The following is a 16,850-nucleotide window of genomic DNA, read 5'->3' on the forward strand; positions in this document are numbered from 1 at the left end:
CTCCCTAATTCAGGGCGGGTAAAAAATGTTGGCGTTGCAGTAACGCCCACATCCTGTAAATGAATAAAACGAAAGACACTTTTGCTTGAATCCACCAACTGGATTGAAACAGCCCTGTGAGCAGTGTCATTGCATAAACTGCTCTGTCTGACTTTGAGTGCAAGGCATTCAAAGTATTTTCAAAAGGCACTTGATAAATTGCCACACAAGGTTAATTGGCAAGGTGAGGGCTCATGGAGATGTGTGGCGCGGGGGGGGGGGGGGGGGGGGGGTAATATATTCATTTAAAAAAACATTTTTTAATTAAGGCATTTGCATGAACATTAAACACAAACCAACACTAGAATAAGAACAAATAGAAATCGCATAATAAATAAATAACTACCCAAACGCCCCAACCTCCCCAGGAAAAGTCAATGAATGGCTTCCATCTCTGGGCAAACCCATCAACTGACCCTCTTAAGGTGAACTTAATTATAATTATAATAATCTTTATTGTCATAAGTAGCACATGAACACTGCAATGAAGTTACTGTGAAAAGCCCCTAATCGCCACACTCCGGCACCTGTTCGGGTACACGGAGGCAGAATTCAGAATGTTCAATCCACCTAACAGCACGTCTTTTGGGACTTGTGGGAGGAAAGCTGAGCACCCGGAGGAAACCCATACAGAGACGGGGAGAACGTGCAGACTCCACACAGACAGTGACCCAAACCGGGAATCGAACCTGGGACCCTGGCGCTGTGAAGCAACAATGCTAACCACTGTCGGGGCATTGAATATAAAAATTGGCAAGTCATGTTGCAGCTGTACAGGACCTTAGTTAGGCCTCATTTGGAATATTGTCTACAGTTCTGGTCACCACACTGCTAGAAGGATATGGATGCTTTGGAAGGGTACAAAAGCGGTTTACTAGGATGTTGACTGGTATGGAGGGCATTAGCTATGAGGAGTGGTTAGATAAACTCTGTCTGTTCTCACTAGAAAGACGGAGGTTGAGAGGTGACCTGGTAGAGGTCTGCAAGATTGAGTGGCATGGACAGAGTGGATAGTCAGATGCTCTTTTCTAGGGTAGGAAAGTCAAGTACTAGGGGACAAAGGTTTGAAGTGTGTGGGGAAAAGTTTAGGACCGATGTGCAAGGCACGTTTTTACAGAGGGTGGTATATCTCTGGAACGCGCTGCCTGGAGAGGTGGTGGGAGCAGGTAGGTTAGCGGCATTTAAGCAGCATCTAGACAAATACATGAATGGGGTGGGAATGGAAGGATATGGACTCCGTAAGTGCATACTGTTTTAGTTTAGGCAGGTACCATGGTCGGCACAGGCTTGGAGGGCCGAACAGCTGTTCCTGTGCTGTATAGTTCTTTGTACACTCTGCTACCGTGCTGCCAGCCTTTTCTCCAACCTTAGGAGCTCCGCCAGGTCGTTCACCAAACCCCTTGCTTTGGTGGCTCCGAGTCCCTCCATTCCAACAAAATACATCCCCAGGCTACCAGGAGGCAAAGGCCAAAATGTAGGCCTCTCTTGCCCCCTGGACTCCCGGGTCTTCTGACACACCAAATATCGCCACTTCTGGAATCGGGGCCATCTTCTTTAAAAAAAAAAAAAAGATTTTTAAAAAAAATATGTTTATTAAGAATTTTTCAACAAAATTTTCAACCATACAAACCCCCCCCCCCCCCACATTACAAAAATAAAAGAAAAGTCGCATAGCAAGACATAAACATATCAAATCAACATAATACAGAACTTTGTACATTGGATTCCTCCCGCACGTATCAAGTTTCCTGGACATTTATGTATTTTCTTGCTCAAGTGCCCCAGGAAACCCCCCCCCCCCCCTTTCCCGGGTTGCTGCTGCTGACCGAACTTTATCTAACGCTCCGCGAGATAGTCTAGGAACGGTTGCCACCGCCTGGAGAACCCCTGCACAGACCCTCTCAAGGCAAACTTTATCCTCTCCAACTTGATGAACCCTGCCATGTCATTTATCCAGGCTTCCACACTGGGGGGCTTCGCATCTTTCCACACTAACAAGATCCTTCGCCAGGCTACCAGGGACGCAAAGGCCAGAATGCCGGCCTCTTTCGCCTCCTGCACTCCCGGCTCGTCCGCCACTCCAAATAGTGCTAGCCCCCAACTTGGCTTGACCTGGACTTTCACCACCTTAGATATAGTTCTCGCAACACCCCTCCAGAACCCATCCAGTGCCGGGCATGACCAAAACATATGGGCATGGTTCGCCGGGCTTCCTGAGCATCTCCCACATCTGTCCTCCATCCCAAAGAACCTACTCCGCCTTGCCCCTGTCATGTGCGCTCTGTGAACAACCTTAAATTGTATCAGGCTAAGCCTGGCACATGAGGCAGAGGAATTAACCCTACTCGGGGCATCAGCCACAGACCCTCTTCAATCTCCTCCCCCAGCTCCTCCTCCCATTTACCCTTCAACTCCTCTACCAAAGCCACCCCCCCTTCTTTCATCTCCTGGTATATCGCCGACACCTTGCCCTCTCCGACCCATACACCCGAAATCACCCTGTCCTGAGTCCCCTGTGCCGGGAGCAATGGAAATTCCCTCACCTGTCGCCTCACAAACGCCCTCACTTGCATGTACCTGAACGCGTTTCTCGGGGGTAGCCCAAACTTCTCCTCCAGCGCCCCTAGGCTCGCAAACGTCCCATCAATGAACAGGTCTCCCATTCTTCTAATCCCTGCCCGATGCCAGCTATGAAACCCCCCCGTCTATCCTTCCTGGGACAAACCGATGGTTACCCCTGATCGGGGACCACACCGAGACTCCCATCGCACCCCTGTGTCATCTCCACTGCCCCAGATCTTTAGCGTTGCCGCCACCACCGGACTCGCGGTGTACCTTGTCGGCGAGAGCGGCAGCGGTGCCGTCACCAGTGCCCCCAGGCTCGTTCCTTTGCAGGACGCCATCTCCAACCTCTTCCATGCCGCCCCCTCTCCCTCCATCACCCACTTACGGAACATCGCCACATTGGCTGCCCAGTAGTAGCCACCCAGATTCGGCAACGCCAGCCCTCCTCTATCTCTACTGCGCTCCAGGAACCCCCTCCTTACCCTTGGGGTCTTATTCGCCCACACAAAACCCGTAATGCTCCTGCCTACCCTCTTAAAAAAGGCCTTGGTGATCACAATTGGAAGGCACTGGAATACAAAAAGAAACCTCGGGAGGACCACCATTTTAATCGACTGTCCTCTGCCCGCTGGCGAGAGTGGCAACATGTCCCATCGTTTGAAGTCTTCCTCCATCTGCTCCACCAGCCGCGTCAAATTAAGTTTGTGCAGGGCCCCCTAGCTCCTAGCTACCTGGATCCCCAAGTACCGAAAGCTCCTTTCCGCCCTCCTCAACGGTAGGTCGTCTATCCCTCTTCCCTGGTCCCCTGGATGCACCACGAAGAGCTCACTTTTCCCTACATTGAGCTTATAGCCCAAAAAGTCCCCAAACTCCCTTAGACTCTGCATGACCTCCACCATCCCCTCCACTGGATCCGCCACATACAACAACAGGTCGTCTGCGTACAGCGACACTCGATGCTTCTCTCTCCCTCGGACCACCCCCCTTCATTTCCTGGACTCCCTTAATGCCATGGCCAAAGGTTCAATTGCTAATGCAAACAACAGGGGGGACAGGGGGCACCCCTGCCTCGTCCCTCGATACAGCGGAAAATACTCCGACCTCCGCCGATTCGTAACCACACTGGCCACCGGGGCTCTATATAGGAGCTTGACCCAGCTAATAAACCCTCCCCCGAACCCAAACCTCCGCAACACTTCCCAGAGATACTCCCACTCTACTCGGTCAAAGGCCTTCTCCGCGTCCATAGCTGCCACTATCTCCGCCTCTCCCTCCACCGATGGCATCATAATCACGTTTAGGAGCCTCCGCACATTGGTGTTTAGCTGCCTGCCCTTTACAAATCCTGTCTGGTCCTCATGAATCAACTCCGGGATACAGTCTTCGATCCTCGTGGCCCGCACTTTTGCCAGCAACTTAGCATCCACGTTGAGGAGCGAGATCGGCCTGTACGACCCACATTGCAGTGGGTCCTTATCCCACTTCAGGATCAAAGAGATCATCGCCTCCGACATTGTCGGGGGCAGGGTCCCCCCCTCCCTTGCCTCGTTGAAAGTCCTCACCAGCAGCGGGGCTACAGGTCTACGTACTTCCTAGAGAACTCAACCGGGAACCCATCCGGTCCCAGGGCCTTCCCTGCCTGCATGCTCCCCAGTCCTCTAATCAGCTCCTCCAACCCAATTGGCGCCCCCAAACCAGTCACCTCCTGCTCCTCCACCCTCGGGAACCTCAGTTGGTCCAAGAATTGTCGCATCCCCTCTTCTCCCGCTGGGGGCTGGGATCTGTACAGCTCCTCATAGAAGGCCTTGAATGCCTCATTTACTTTCACCGCACTCCACTGTAGTTACCCTGCCATCCTTGACTCCACCTATCTCCCTCGCTGCCATCCTCTTACGGAGCTGATGTGCCAGCATCCGGCTCGCCTTCTCCCCGTACTCGTACGTCGCCCCCTGTACCTTCCTCCACTGTGCCTCTGCCTTCCCTGTGGTCAACAGGTCGAACTCCGTCTGGAGACTGCGCCTCTCCGAGTAGTCCCTCTTCAGGGGCCTCTGCGTATCTCCTGTCCACTCTTAAAATCTCCCCCACTAACCTCTCCCTTTCCCTGCCCTCTCTCTTCCCCCTATGAGCCCTAATGGAGATTAACTCTCCCCTGACCACCGCCTTCAGCGCCTCCCATACTACTCCCACCTGCACCTCCCCGTTGTCGTTGGCCTCCAAATACCTTTCAATGCACCCACGTACACTTCCTTGTCTGCCAGCAGTCCCACATCCAACTGCCACAACGGGCGTTGGTCCCTCTGCTCTCCCAACTCTAGTTCCACCCAGTGCTATGGCCGAATACTCTGTTCCCTCCACTTTCGGGATCAATGCCCTGCCCAGAACAAAAAAAATCTATCCTGGAGTAGGCTTTTTGTATGTGGGAGAAAAAAGAACATTCTCTGGTCAAAGGTCTGGCAAATCTCCACGGATCCACTCCCCCCATCTGTTCCATAATCCCCCTAAGCACCTTGGCCACAGCCGGCCTCTTTCCGGTCCTAGATCTGGAGCGATCCAGTGCGGGGTCCAACACCGTGTTGAAATCCCCACCCATTATCAAGCTTCCTACCTCCAGGTCCGGAATACGCCCCAACATGCGCTTCATGAATCCAGCATCGTCTCAGTTTGGGGCGTATAAATTTACCAATACCACCCACATCCCCTGCAACCTACTGCTCACCATCACGTATCGACCTCCATTGTCCGCTACTATGTTCTTGGCCTCAAACGACACCCGCTTCCCCACCAGTATTGCCACCCCTCTATTCTTCGCATCCAGCGAATGGAATACCTGTCCTACCCATCTGTTCCTTAACCTGACCTGATCTGCCACCTTCAGATGTGTCTTCTGAAGCATGACCACGTCTGCCTTCAGTCCCTTTAAGTGCACGAACACTCGGGCCCTCTTAACCGGCCCATTTAGGCCCCTCACATTCCACGTGATCAGCCAGATTGGGGGGCTTCTCACCCGCCGACTAGCCATCTCCTATTTTAGGCCAGTCCCGTGCCCGCGCCTCCCGCACCCTCCAGTCTCCCAGACAGGGAACCCCCGCCCCGACCACCTCTTCCGTTTTCAGTTCCCCCTCGGCCAATGCAGCAGCAACCCTATTCCCCTCCCCCGTTAGATCCAGATCTAGCTCTTTTGTTCCCCCCATAATACTTCCGTAAGTCAGCTGACTCCTGCTGACCCCGGCTTCCCCCGCCTTCCCGTTGACCCCCCCCCGGTGTGGAAATCCCTCCTCCTCCTTGCGCTCCTCCATCCCCCCGCCCTTCCCTAACGCGGGAAAAAGCCCGCGCTTTCCTGAGCCAGCTACGCTTTATGTGGCACAGCTGCTGTTGCGGCCTTATCCCAATTCCCCCATCCCCGGGTCTCGCCTCCCTCCAGCACCGGCGCCCACATTCCTCACAGTCTCCCCATCAAAACTCTTCCCCCCCCCCATCCCCATCCATCGTCCCACCCGTGAAGCATTCTTTACCCATATTTACAACCCTGTATACAGTCAACATCTCCCCCACAACCACAGACGCTCAGTTTGAGTCCAATTTTTCCGTTTGGATAAAGGTCCAAGCCTCTTCTGGCGTTTTGAAATAGTGGTTTCGGTCCTGATACGTGACCCACAGTCGCGCTGGCTGCAGCATTCCGAATCTCACCCTCTTTCTATGCAGCACCGCCTTGGCCCGGTTGAAGCCAGCTCCCCTCTTTGCCACCTCCGCGCTCCAGTCCTGGTAGACTTGGATCACCGCATTCTCCCATCTACTGCTCCGCTCTTTCTTGGCCCATCTCAGGACACTCTCTGTCCGTGAAACGATGGAACCTCGCCACTATCGCCCATTGGCGGCTCACCAGCCTTGGGCCTCCTCGCCAGGACCCGGTGAGCCCCTTCTAGCTCCAGGGGGCTCGGCGAGGCCTCCGCACCCATCAGTGAATGGAGCATCGTGCTCACATACGCCCCGGCATCGGCCCCCTCCACTCCTTCAGGGAGACCCAGAATCCAGAGATTCTTCCTCCTCGACCTGTTCTCCAGGACCTCTAATCTCTCGGCCCACTTCTTGTGCAGCGCCTCGTGCGCCTCCATCTTCACCGCCAGGCCCAAGATCTCGTCCTCGTTCTCGTTGGTTTTGTCCCTCACCTCTCGGAGCTCTACCTCCTGGCTTTTTGGGTCTTCTTCAGCCCCTCGATCGCCATCAGCATTGGCGCCAGCACCTCCTTTTTAAGCTCCTCCACGCAGCGCCTGAGAAACTCCTGCTGGTCCGGCCCCCATGCTGCTCGATATCCGCCCTCCGCCATCTTGTTTTTTTCCCCTCGTTTCTGCCGCTGCTCCAAAGCCACTTTTTCCCCCGCTCCACTTCTGGTCCCCTCCACACACGACAGAAGGGGGACCTTGCTCTACCTTCCCACAAGGGAATCGGTCAAACAATTTCCGTTGGGGCTCCTCTGGAGAGCCCAAAAGTCCGTTCTAGCGGGAGCCGCCGAAATGTGCGGCATAGCTCCGCATCGCTGCAACCGGACGAATCGGGGCCATCTTCACGCTCAATACCTCGAACATTTCGTCCACGAACCCCTGCCAGAACCCCTTAAGCTTCGGACATGCCCAAAACATGTGACCATGGTTTGCAGGCCTCCCTGTGCACTGCCCACACCTCCTCCACCCCCTCAAAGAACCTGCTCATCCTGGCCACTGTCATATGCGCTCTATGTACTACCTTAAACTGGATAAGGCCTTGTGCGCGACGAGGATGCATTCACCCTCCTCAGAGCCTCCTCCCACAACCCAGCCTCCATTCCCCCCCCCCCCCCCCCACTTCCCCCACCCACATCCGCTTGACTTCTCCTATTGGGAATCCCCCTCAGTCTATTAACCCCTTGTAAAGCTCGGACACCTTGACCTCACCCACTCCTTCCTTCATTACCACCTTGTCCTGGGGGCGGAGGATTGGGAAAGGATGGCACCTGCTTCCTCACATCTCATGTTACTGTCGGAAACCGTTCCCACTGGGCAGCTCATATACCTTCTCCAATTCCTCCTAAACTCAAAAAACTGCCCCCCACAAACAGGTCCCCAGACCGCCCCTCGGTACAAATTTATGATTACCGCAAATCAGTGCCACACCGAGGCACCTTCCAACCTCAAATGCTGCCGCCACTGCCGCCACTGGGCTGCCACCACCACCGAGTACTTGGCCGGCGAGAACGGAAGAGGCGCAGACCCCCCGCCAGCCGGGCCTTGTCCACCACAAAATAATCAATCCACGAGTATACCCTGTGCACATGGGAGAAGTGCGAGAACTCCTTCACCCTTGGCCTCCCAAACCTCCACCGATCTACCCCCCCCCCCCCCCCATTCGTTCCATGAACCCCTTCAGCTCCTTCGCTACCGCCAACACCCTCCCCAACCTCGGGCCCGACCGGTCCAAAGTTGGTTGAATGATTGTATCAAAATCCCCTCCCATGATCAATCGGTGCGAGTCCATGTCTGGGATCTTCCCCAGCACCCGCCTAATTTACTACCCTGCCAATCAACCATATCCCTTCTTGGGTCAGCACACGGCTCGTGACCCTCCATGCCCACCCTTGGATGTCCACAATCACCATCTCCCTTTTTGCGCCACAGCAACCACACCTTTGTCAACATCCCCCCCCTCCCTGAAACAAAAGAACAATCCCATCCCACTCTATTGCACTAACCACCTGGTTAACCCCCACCCCCCACTGTGCTTCCATTAACTAGCCCGTCCAGCTAATCTGGCAGCCCCCGGCTCATAAACCTCCTACTCCCCACCGATTCTCCTTCTCCCCTGCTCGTACACCTCCATAACACAAACAACATTGGAAATAAGAAACGGTGCACTCACCCTCCGCTCCCCAAACATCCTGCCACAGAACTCACCAAAACATCTCAAAGAAGAGAGGTTCTTCCAAAACCAACAAACAAAAGGCAGAGAGAACCAACATATCCTCACACCTCCTCCACAGTTCAAGTCCTCCTTCTCCTGCCAGTCCATTGTCTCTTTAAAAACTCCATCGCTCCTCTGGTGTCCCAAAATAATGTTCTCGACCGTTGTGAGTCACCCAGAGGCGGGCCGGGTACAGAATCCCAAACTTCACCCCCTTCTTGAAGAGGGCAGCCTTCACTCTGTTGAACCCGGCTCTCCTCTTCGCCAGTTCCGCGCCGAAGGCCTGGTACACCCGGAGCTCGTTTACTTCCCAGATGCACCACCTCGTCTGTCTGGCCCGCCGCAATATCTTCTCCTTGTCAAGGAAACAATGGAGCCGCACCACCATCGCCTTCGGCAGCTCGTTCGTCTGCGGCTTTCTCATCAACGCCCTATGCGCCTGGTCCACCTCTAGGGGTCGGTTGAAGGCCACCTCCCTCATCAACTTCTCCAGCATGTTGGCTGCACATGAGCCAGTGTCCGCTCCCTTGATGCCCTCGGGCATCCCCACGATTCTTGGGTTTTGCCTCCGGGAGCGGTTCTCCCGATCCTCCACCTTCTCCTTTAGCCGCCTCTTGGTCTCCCGCATCATCCCGATCTCGGCTGCAAACGAGGTAAACTGCTCCTCGTGCTCTCCCGCCGCCTCCTGTATCTTCCAAATACCCTGCCTGGGACTCCAGCCTCTGCTCCACCCGATCAATCCCTGCTTTTAGCGGCTCTACCACCCTGGCTGGGTCCTCCTGGACTTCCCTCTTCTGCTGGCTGAGCTTCTCATTTAAGAAGTCCACCAGCTGCTCCGTTGACCACTGGGTAGGCAGGGCTGACCCCTTACCCTCCGCATCTTCACCTGCGGCGCACAAAGAATTTCTAGCTCTAACCGCTCCTTCCTTCTTGACCCACTTCTGCTCCATGGATCCACCCACCACCAGTGGAATTTAACTTTCCTTAATCATCTCAACACCCTTTTCCAACAAAACATCCGCCCAGCAAACAGGGAAAAGGACCCAAAAAAACGCCTCAATCGGGAGCAGCCAAACGTGGGACCACTCACTTCATGGCCACCACTGGAAGTTCGGGGGTAATATATTAGCTCATGGATAGAAAGCAGAGAGTAGGCATAAATGGGGCTTTTTCCTGTTGGCTGGTAGTGAATAGTAGAGTGTCCCAGGGATCAGTGCTGGGGCCTCAGCTACATTCAACCTATATTAGTGACTTGGGTGAAGAGATAAAGTGATGTAACTAAGTTTCCTGATGTTACTAAACTAGTTGGTGAGAGACTGCAAAGAGATATGGACAAGTTAGGTCCGTGGACAGCAAGATGGCTTAGAATGTAGGGAAGTGTGGAGTGATTCACTTTGGTCGTAGAAGTAGAAAAGAAGAATATTTTGTAAACGGTGAGAAGTTTGTAAGTGTTCAAAGAGGCTTGGGTGTGCTTGTACAAGGAGTGCAGAGAGTTAGCATGTAGGTGCAGCAAGCAGTTAGGCAGCTAAGTGGCATGTTGGCCTTTATTGCAAGGAGATTAGAGTGCAGGAATACAGAAGTCTTGCTACACTTTTATGGGGTTTTGGTGAGATCACATCAGGAATGTGCAGTTTTGGCTCCACATTTAAGAAAGATACACTTGCATTGGAGGCGGGACAGCAAAGGTTCACTCAATTGGTCCTGAGATGAGGGGTTGTACCCCCTCATGGAATGATGAGAGCTTGAGTAAATTGGGTTTATATTCTCTGGTGTTGAGAAGAATGAGAGGTGATCTCATTGAAACATAACAAGATTCTGAAGGGGCTTGATGGGATAGATGATGAGAGATTGTTTCTGCTGGTCGGGGAATCTAAAACACAGGGGCACAGTCTAGGGATAAGGGGCTGATCATCTGGAACTAACGAGGAGAACATTCTTCACTCAAAAGGTCGTGAACCTTTGGAATTCTCCACCCCGGAGGGTTGTGGACAATCCATTGTTCAATACATTTAAGGCTGTGGAAACAGACAGATTTTTGGTCTCTTGGGGAATTAAGGGATATGGGGAGGGGGTGGGAAAATGGAGTTGAAGCCCAAAATCAGTCATGATGGTATTGAATAGTGGAGCAGGGTCAATGGATGATGTGGTCTACATCTCCTATTTCTTATGTTCTTGTGTTTTCAACCTCAAACTCATTATTAATAAATTGACCCCTCTTTTGATTCAGTGGCTGCACAGATCAATCTGCAGAAAAATCATCAAATAAAAATGTGACCTGTGAGATTGCTGCCAATACAGCAGAATTAATTGGGGTTTTTTTGAAGGGCAATGTTGTATTCCACCATTTAACATTAGTGCTGGGCTGCCGACAAATTGACACCAAAACCCCAGGTGGGTACAGTAAACTAAGCAACCCTTTTACAAGAAGCCGGTACAGGAATTGAACCCGCGCTGCTGGTCGCGTTCTGCATCATGAACCAGCTGCCTAGCCAAATTAGGTTATTCATGATTTTCAACTTTTCAACTTTGCCCCTTGCCTGAGGTGTGGTGATCCTCAGGTTAAATCACCACCGGTCAGCTCTCCGCCTCAAAGGGGAAAGCAGCCCTTACCTTATCGAGTGGAACTACTGCTCTGCTGCCTCTTAAATCTGCATTGTTTTATTCCCTCAATATTTACTAGCTATTCTCTGCCACAGATTAGAAAGCACTTTGCATTGTGATTCCTGTGTGTGCTAATTAATCTTGTAAGAGGTTACGATCCCAGTTGATGTTACAACTGGATGGGAAGATTCCAGAATGGAGCCCTGGCTCGACAGTAATTTCTATTTTTAAAAAAATAAACCATGGAGGAACAGAGTCACAGGACTGCTCGTGTTAACAACAAGAAAAAAATCATTTATTAAACATGAAAAAATTGTGTTATGTGCACCCAGGTTTAAGGATTAACACTGATTATAAATTACATTTTAATCTACAATGGTCTCATTAACATAGTCCCTTTTAAGTACACAAGTCCATTCTGAACCTCGAGTGAATGTTTGTGGGTGTCTGCTCCGAATCCCCCAGATGTTGATCACATGAGAGTTTCTAAACGTGACTCCTAAAAACACGCTTTGAAATCTTTGCTCATAATAATAATGCTTTCCCTTAATGGTTTGCATTCCAACATCTAATCCAGGTTTTCCAAATGACCATTTTAAACAAAGCTTCCACTCCACTTTTAACAACGAATTCAGTCAGGAGTTTACACCACCCCTTTTAGGTTTCCTTTGTATGAACTGCTTTTACACAAACTTCGAAATGCAGCACTGATTTCCATAATTATTGCAACTCGCATTCCACAGGCTGTAGTAAAATCTCTCAAACCTGAAAATCACTTCAGATATCTTTCTGGCATCTTGGCCTTCTTCTCAGCTTTCCTGAACGGTTCTCTGTTTTAGTAACTTTAACCTCGGACTTCTTGGTAACGTCTTAACGAGCTACTCTTAAGATCTCTGCACTTGCTTTTTTAACCTTTACTCTATGGCTTTTTCAAATCGAGAGAGATGTTCCCTCTCCAGCCTTTTAAACCAGCTGTTTCTAGCAGAGCTCTGAGAGCTGCCTTCTCTCTCCCTACCTATCTGCAATTGGCGTACAATTAGCTAAACTGAAACGTAAAAGTTTCTTTCCCTTACAAAGATCCAATTGCTAAGCAATCACATCTGGTTTATTTACTCTTCACACTGTAGCCCTCTCTAAGCACAATAGAAACACAGTTGGAACTTCCCCAACCGCCACACGTATAAACACTTTTGTCCAGCATGAATCTAACTATAGGTTTTACCCATCCAGGCACAGAAACATTAAATTAAACCCACTGAAATATATGTTGGTTCTTCTGTTTGTCAATACAAATATAAATTCCTGAAAATTACCTTTGCTTTCTTGACAAAGGTTACATTTTTCTTCCCTGTTTCCTCAGTTTTCAACGCATCATATATTCCCTCTCGTGACTCTTTGGGTAGAGCCCCACTTTGAAGAAAACGGCAACCTGTGAGTATCAGAAATGATTGTTCCCTGCACTTGGAAGTCCATGTGCAATTATAAGTACCGCACACTAACGGATTGTACCACTGGGGCACATACATGTGCAATTATAACAGTGACCTCCAGGGCAGCACGCGGCACAGTGGTTGGCACTGCAGCCTACAGCACAGAGGACCCGGGTTCGAATCCCAGTCCTGGGTCACTGACCGTGTGGAGTTTGCACACTCTCCCCGTGTCTGCTTGGGTTTCATCCCCACAACCCAAAGATGTGTAGGTTAGGTGGATTGGCCACACTAAATTGCCCCTGAATTGGGGGGGGGGAAAAAAATAATTTGGTACTCCAGTTTAAAAAAAAAAAAATAAAAAATAACAGTGACCTCCTTGTGGCGGGTGTGATGTTTCTCTTGTTGGCCTCTTGAGTGTTCACCTGCCATTTTGCAGCACAGTGGGTCATGAGAGAATTAAGTCTTTCACCTGCCCTAAACTTGGTGGGGGTCGGAAGGACTGATTTCTTCAAAAACAATTTGTGTCTAAAAGAAAATGCAAGAATTGAATCCTGTATTTTTTTTTTCTGAAGTTATTGATTGTTTTCATGGTGTTGTTGTGTTATGGATCACTCTGGGTGTCTGGGTTGCTGTGGCAACACACACTTTTACATGTTGTAGTCTGGAGCTACGGATGGTGGAAGCTGCAATGTTCTTTCTATTGCAATGGCTGACCAGGAATCTCGCCCACTCTTGCCGCCTGCCATTGGCGGTATCGGAAGGATTTACATGTAGATCTTCAACTCGTTTGGCCACATTATGGACACCCCGTCCTTGACTACCAAGTCGTGGAGTGGGACTCTAACCCGGAGCTTCTGGCTGAAAGGCAGTAATGCTACCCACTGCATCACAAAACCTCCTGGTCACACTATTGGCCCATATTAATGCTGCTGCATGGCCCCTCCCAGAGAGGGAGGTCAATCCAGCCACTGAACTTCCAGCGGGGCCATGAAATTGAGGAGTGGTGACTGGGGTGAATGTAGGTGTGGGAGGGGAGTTCCCCAGCACGCAGCAGCACCACACTCCGCACTCACTTTAGCAACAGCTTTACATTGAGTTTCGGAGTTCCACTGGTTCTGCTGTCTAGTCATGCAGCAGTGGGCTCAGAGAGCAAATGGGTGCAGCTGATCGCTCTGGGTGCTGATGGTCATGGTTGTGATGCTTTGTTCCCTGTTATCTGTATCTCTGTCTTTGTTTCCGGTTCACCCTTATGCTCTCTCTTGCTCTCAGATTTACTTCCTCTATCCCGCACATTCTCTGTTGCTCTCTGTTTCTGTGTTTTTCATATCTCACTCCCTTTCATTCTCATTCTCTCTCTCTCTCTCTCTCTCTCTCTCTCTCTCTCTCTCGCCCTCCCTTCTCTCTCTCGCCCTCCCTTCTCTCTCTCTCTCTCTCTCTCTCTCTCTCTCTCTCTCGTGTGTTTTATTTCTACTTCTCTTTGTCTCTGCGCATGCTCTTTCTCACTCATAGAATCATAGAAGTTACAGTGCAGAAGGAGGCCAATTGGCCCATCGAGTCTGCACTGGCCCTTGGAAAGAGCACCCTATCTAACCCCATATCTCCACCCCTCCACCCTATCCCCGTAACCCCACCTAACCTCTTTTGGACACTAAGGGCAATTTATCACAGCCAATCCACCTAACCTGCACATCTTTGGACAATGGGAGGAAACCGGAATACCCGAAGGAAACCCACGCAAACACTGGGAGCTGTGAAGCAACTGTGCTGACCACTATGCTACGGTGCTGCCTTGTGTTCTGTTTCTGCTTCTTTGTCTCTCTGCACATGCTCGATCTCACTCTCTCACTCCTATCTTTTTACTGTAGGAACGCCCTGAAAATAACCACAGCTGAAGAACAGTTCATCCTCACTGCAGCTTCACCTCTGGAGAAGGTAAAATGTCCAATTAATTGGTGCTAATTGGCGCAGGAAGTGAGACAGAAGCTGTGGTCCCCGGGGGTCTGGTGTATCTGAGCAGGTTAAAGTTCCAGGTTAAAGTTCAACAGGTTTATTTGGAATCACTAGCTTTCAGAGCGCAGCTCCTTCATGTGACTCAACTGATGAAGGAGCTGCGCTCCGAAAGCTAGTGATATCGAAACAAACCTGTTGGACTTTAACCTGGTGTTGTAAGACTTCTTACTGTGCTCACCCCAGTCCAACGCCGCAATCTCCACATCATGAGCAGCAGTTGACTGACGAGGCTCATTTTGCCATTGATTCTGGAAGTGAGCAGACTGACGGCCCTTAGACTATCCTGATGGTCACCTTAATGAGCACTGACTGCGAGTGGACGAACCAGATTTCAGCTCGGAGTTAGAATTATAGACGCTGACTGGGAGGGAAATTTGCTGGATATTAGTAGTGAACTCCCATGAAAAATAAAGTTGACCGTTTTCAACCCCTCATTCTGAACTGTTTTGCTGAGAATAACATTCTAATTCGTGTTACAGACTATGCTCCTGTCAAGGTTTCAGACGCAGCTTAGGGAGCACCAACATCTCATGGGTTGAAGCGTGTAAGGCACCACCCTCCTATGATTAACCAGGGATAATTAATAAACCTATCCTTGTTATCAATCATGCCCTAATAACAAATCAAGGAGACCGGCATATTTGTTGGTGCAGATAACACAGTGAAACGTTGTTGAAATAATCCCTTCCTTCCAGGCAATCTGAGCAAATAGACCATTTTTCTTGTTACTGCCCCGTAGTTCGTCTGTACAATGCATTTTCCAATGTATATTAATGCCTTCCCATATTAAAGACGGGAACAAATTATTGCATGAATTCAGTCATGGTTTTCTACGGAATGGTTAGCAGGGCCCCCTACAGAGCTGAATGTTTCACTGTGATCCCGTTTCAGACAAAGTGGTTAAGGGCCATTAATCAGGCTGTGGATCACGCACTGAGTGGTGCCCAGGAATACATGAACCCTGGACTGGGGAGCCCCATGCGATCAGAACCCCCCATCTCGCGTACAGCCAGCTACACCTTCTACAAAGACCCACGGCTGAAGGAGGCAACTTATGAAGGTCGCTGGTTGTCCGGAAAACCACATGGCAAGTGAGTGTTAGTTTTCCATGCACAGTGAGCGAGCGTTGGCATTGCGCGCACTGAGTGAGCGAGTGTCGCATTAGGCGCACGGTGAGCGAGTGTCGCGTTAGGTGCACGGTGAGCGAGCGTCGCGTTAGGCGCACGGTGAGCGAGCGTCGCGTTAGGCGCACGGTGAGTGAGCGTCGCGTTAGGCGCACGGTGAGCGAGCGTCGTGTTAGGCGCACGGTGAGCGAGCGTCGCGTTAGGCGCACGGTGAGCGAGCGTCGCATTAGGCGCAGGGTGAGCGGGCGTCGCGTTAGGCTCACGGTGAGCGTGCGTCGCGTTAGGCGCACGGTGAGCGGGTGTCGCGTTAGGCGCACGGTGAGCGGGCGTCGTGTTAGGCGCACGGTGAGCGGGCGTCGTGTTAGGCGCACGGTGAGCGGGCATCGCGTTAGGCGCACTGAGCGGGCGTCGCGTTAGGCTCACGGTGAGCGGGCGTCGCGTTAGGCGCACGGAGTGAGCGGGCGTCGCGTTAGGCGCACGGAGTGAGCGGGCGTCGCGTTAGGCGCACGGAGTGAGCGGGCGTCGCGTTAGGCGCACGGAGTGAGCGGGCGTCGCGTTAGGCGCACGGAGTGAGCGGGCGTCGCGTTAGGCGCACGGAGTGAGCGGGCGTCGCGTTAGGCGCACGGAGTGAGCGGGCGTCGCGTTAGGCGCACGGAGTGAGCGGGCGTCGCGTTAGGTGCACGGAGTGAGCGGGCGTCGCGTTAGGCGCACGGAGTGAGCGGGCGTCGCGTTAGGCGCACGGAGTGAGCGGGCGTCGCGTTAGGCGCACGGAGTGAGCGGGCGTCGGCATTCGGCGCACAGGGAGTAAGCGAGCGTTAGCTGCACGGAGCGAGCGAACGTCAATGTTAGCTGCACAGGGACTGAGGGTGCGCCAACATCAGGCACACCGGGAACGAGGGTGTCTCAACGTCAGGCGCACAGGGAGCGAGGGTGCGTCAATGTTAGCTGCACAGGGAGCGAGCGTCCCCGTTGGCTGCACAGAGAGCGAGCGAGCGTCAATGTTAGATGCACAGGGAGCGAGAGTGCATCCGTGTCACTCTCGCGTGCAGTCTGCGAGAGCCAGGGTTGCGCACATGGTCTGCATTAGAGCTGGTGGGGGAATGCCCACACTGGGATTGGGAGGCCCACACCCGAGGATGGACACTTGGCC

At 51.8% G+C, this 16,850-nt stretch overlaps 1 protein-coding gene across 1 annotated transcript in view; it reads left to right on the forward strand.

Moving 5' to 3' along the window:
• als2b (alsin Rho guanine nucleotide exchange factor ALS2 b) overlaps positions 1 to 16,850 on the forward strand; it is a 296,702-nt gene that overhangs the window by 192,587 nt on the left and 87,265 nt on the right. The window contains 3 exon segments of the mRNA XM_072481260.1: positions 12,497 to 12,567; positions 14,432 to 14,498; positions 15,468 to 15,667. Of these exon segments, the coding sequence (XP_072337361.1) occupies positions 12,497 to 12,567; positions 14,432 to 14,498; positions 15,468 to 15,667 (338 nt within the window).

The sequence above is a fragment of the Scyliorhinus torazame genome, chromosome 2, assembly GCF_047496885.1.
Source record: "Scyliorhinus torazame isolate Kashiwa2021f chromosome 2, sScyTor2.1, whole genome shotgun sequence".
Lineage (NCBI taxonomy): Eukaryota > Metazoa > Chordata > Chondrichthyes > Carcharhiniformes > Scyliorhinidae > Scyliorhinus > Scyliorhinus torazame.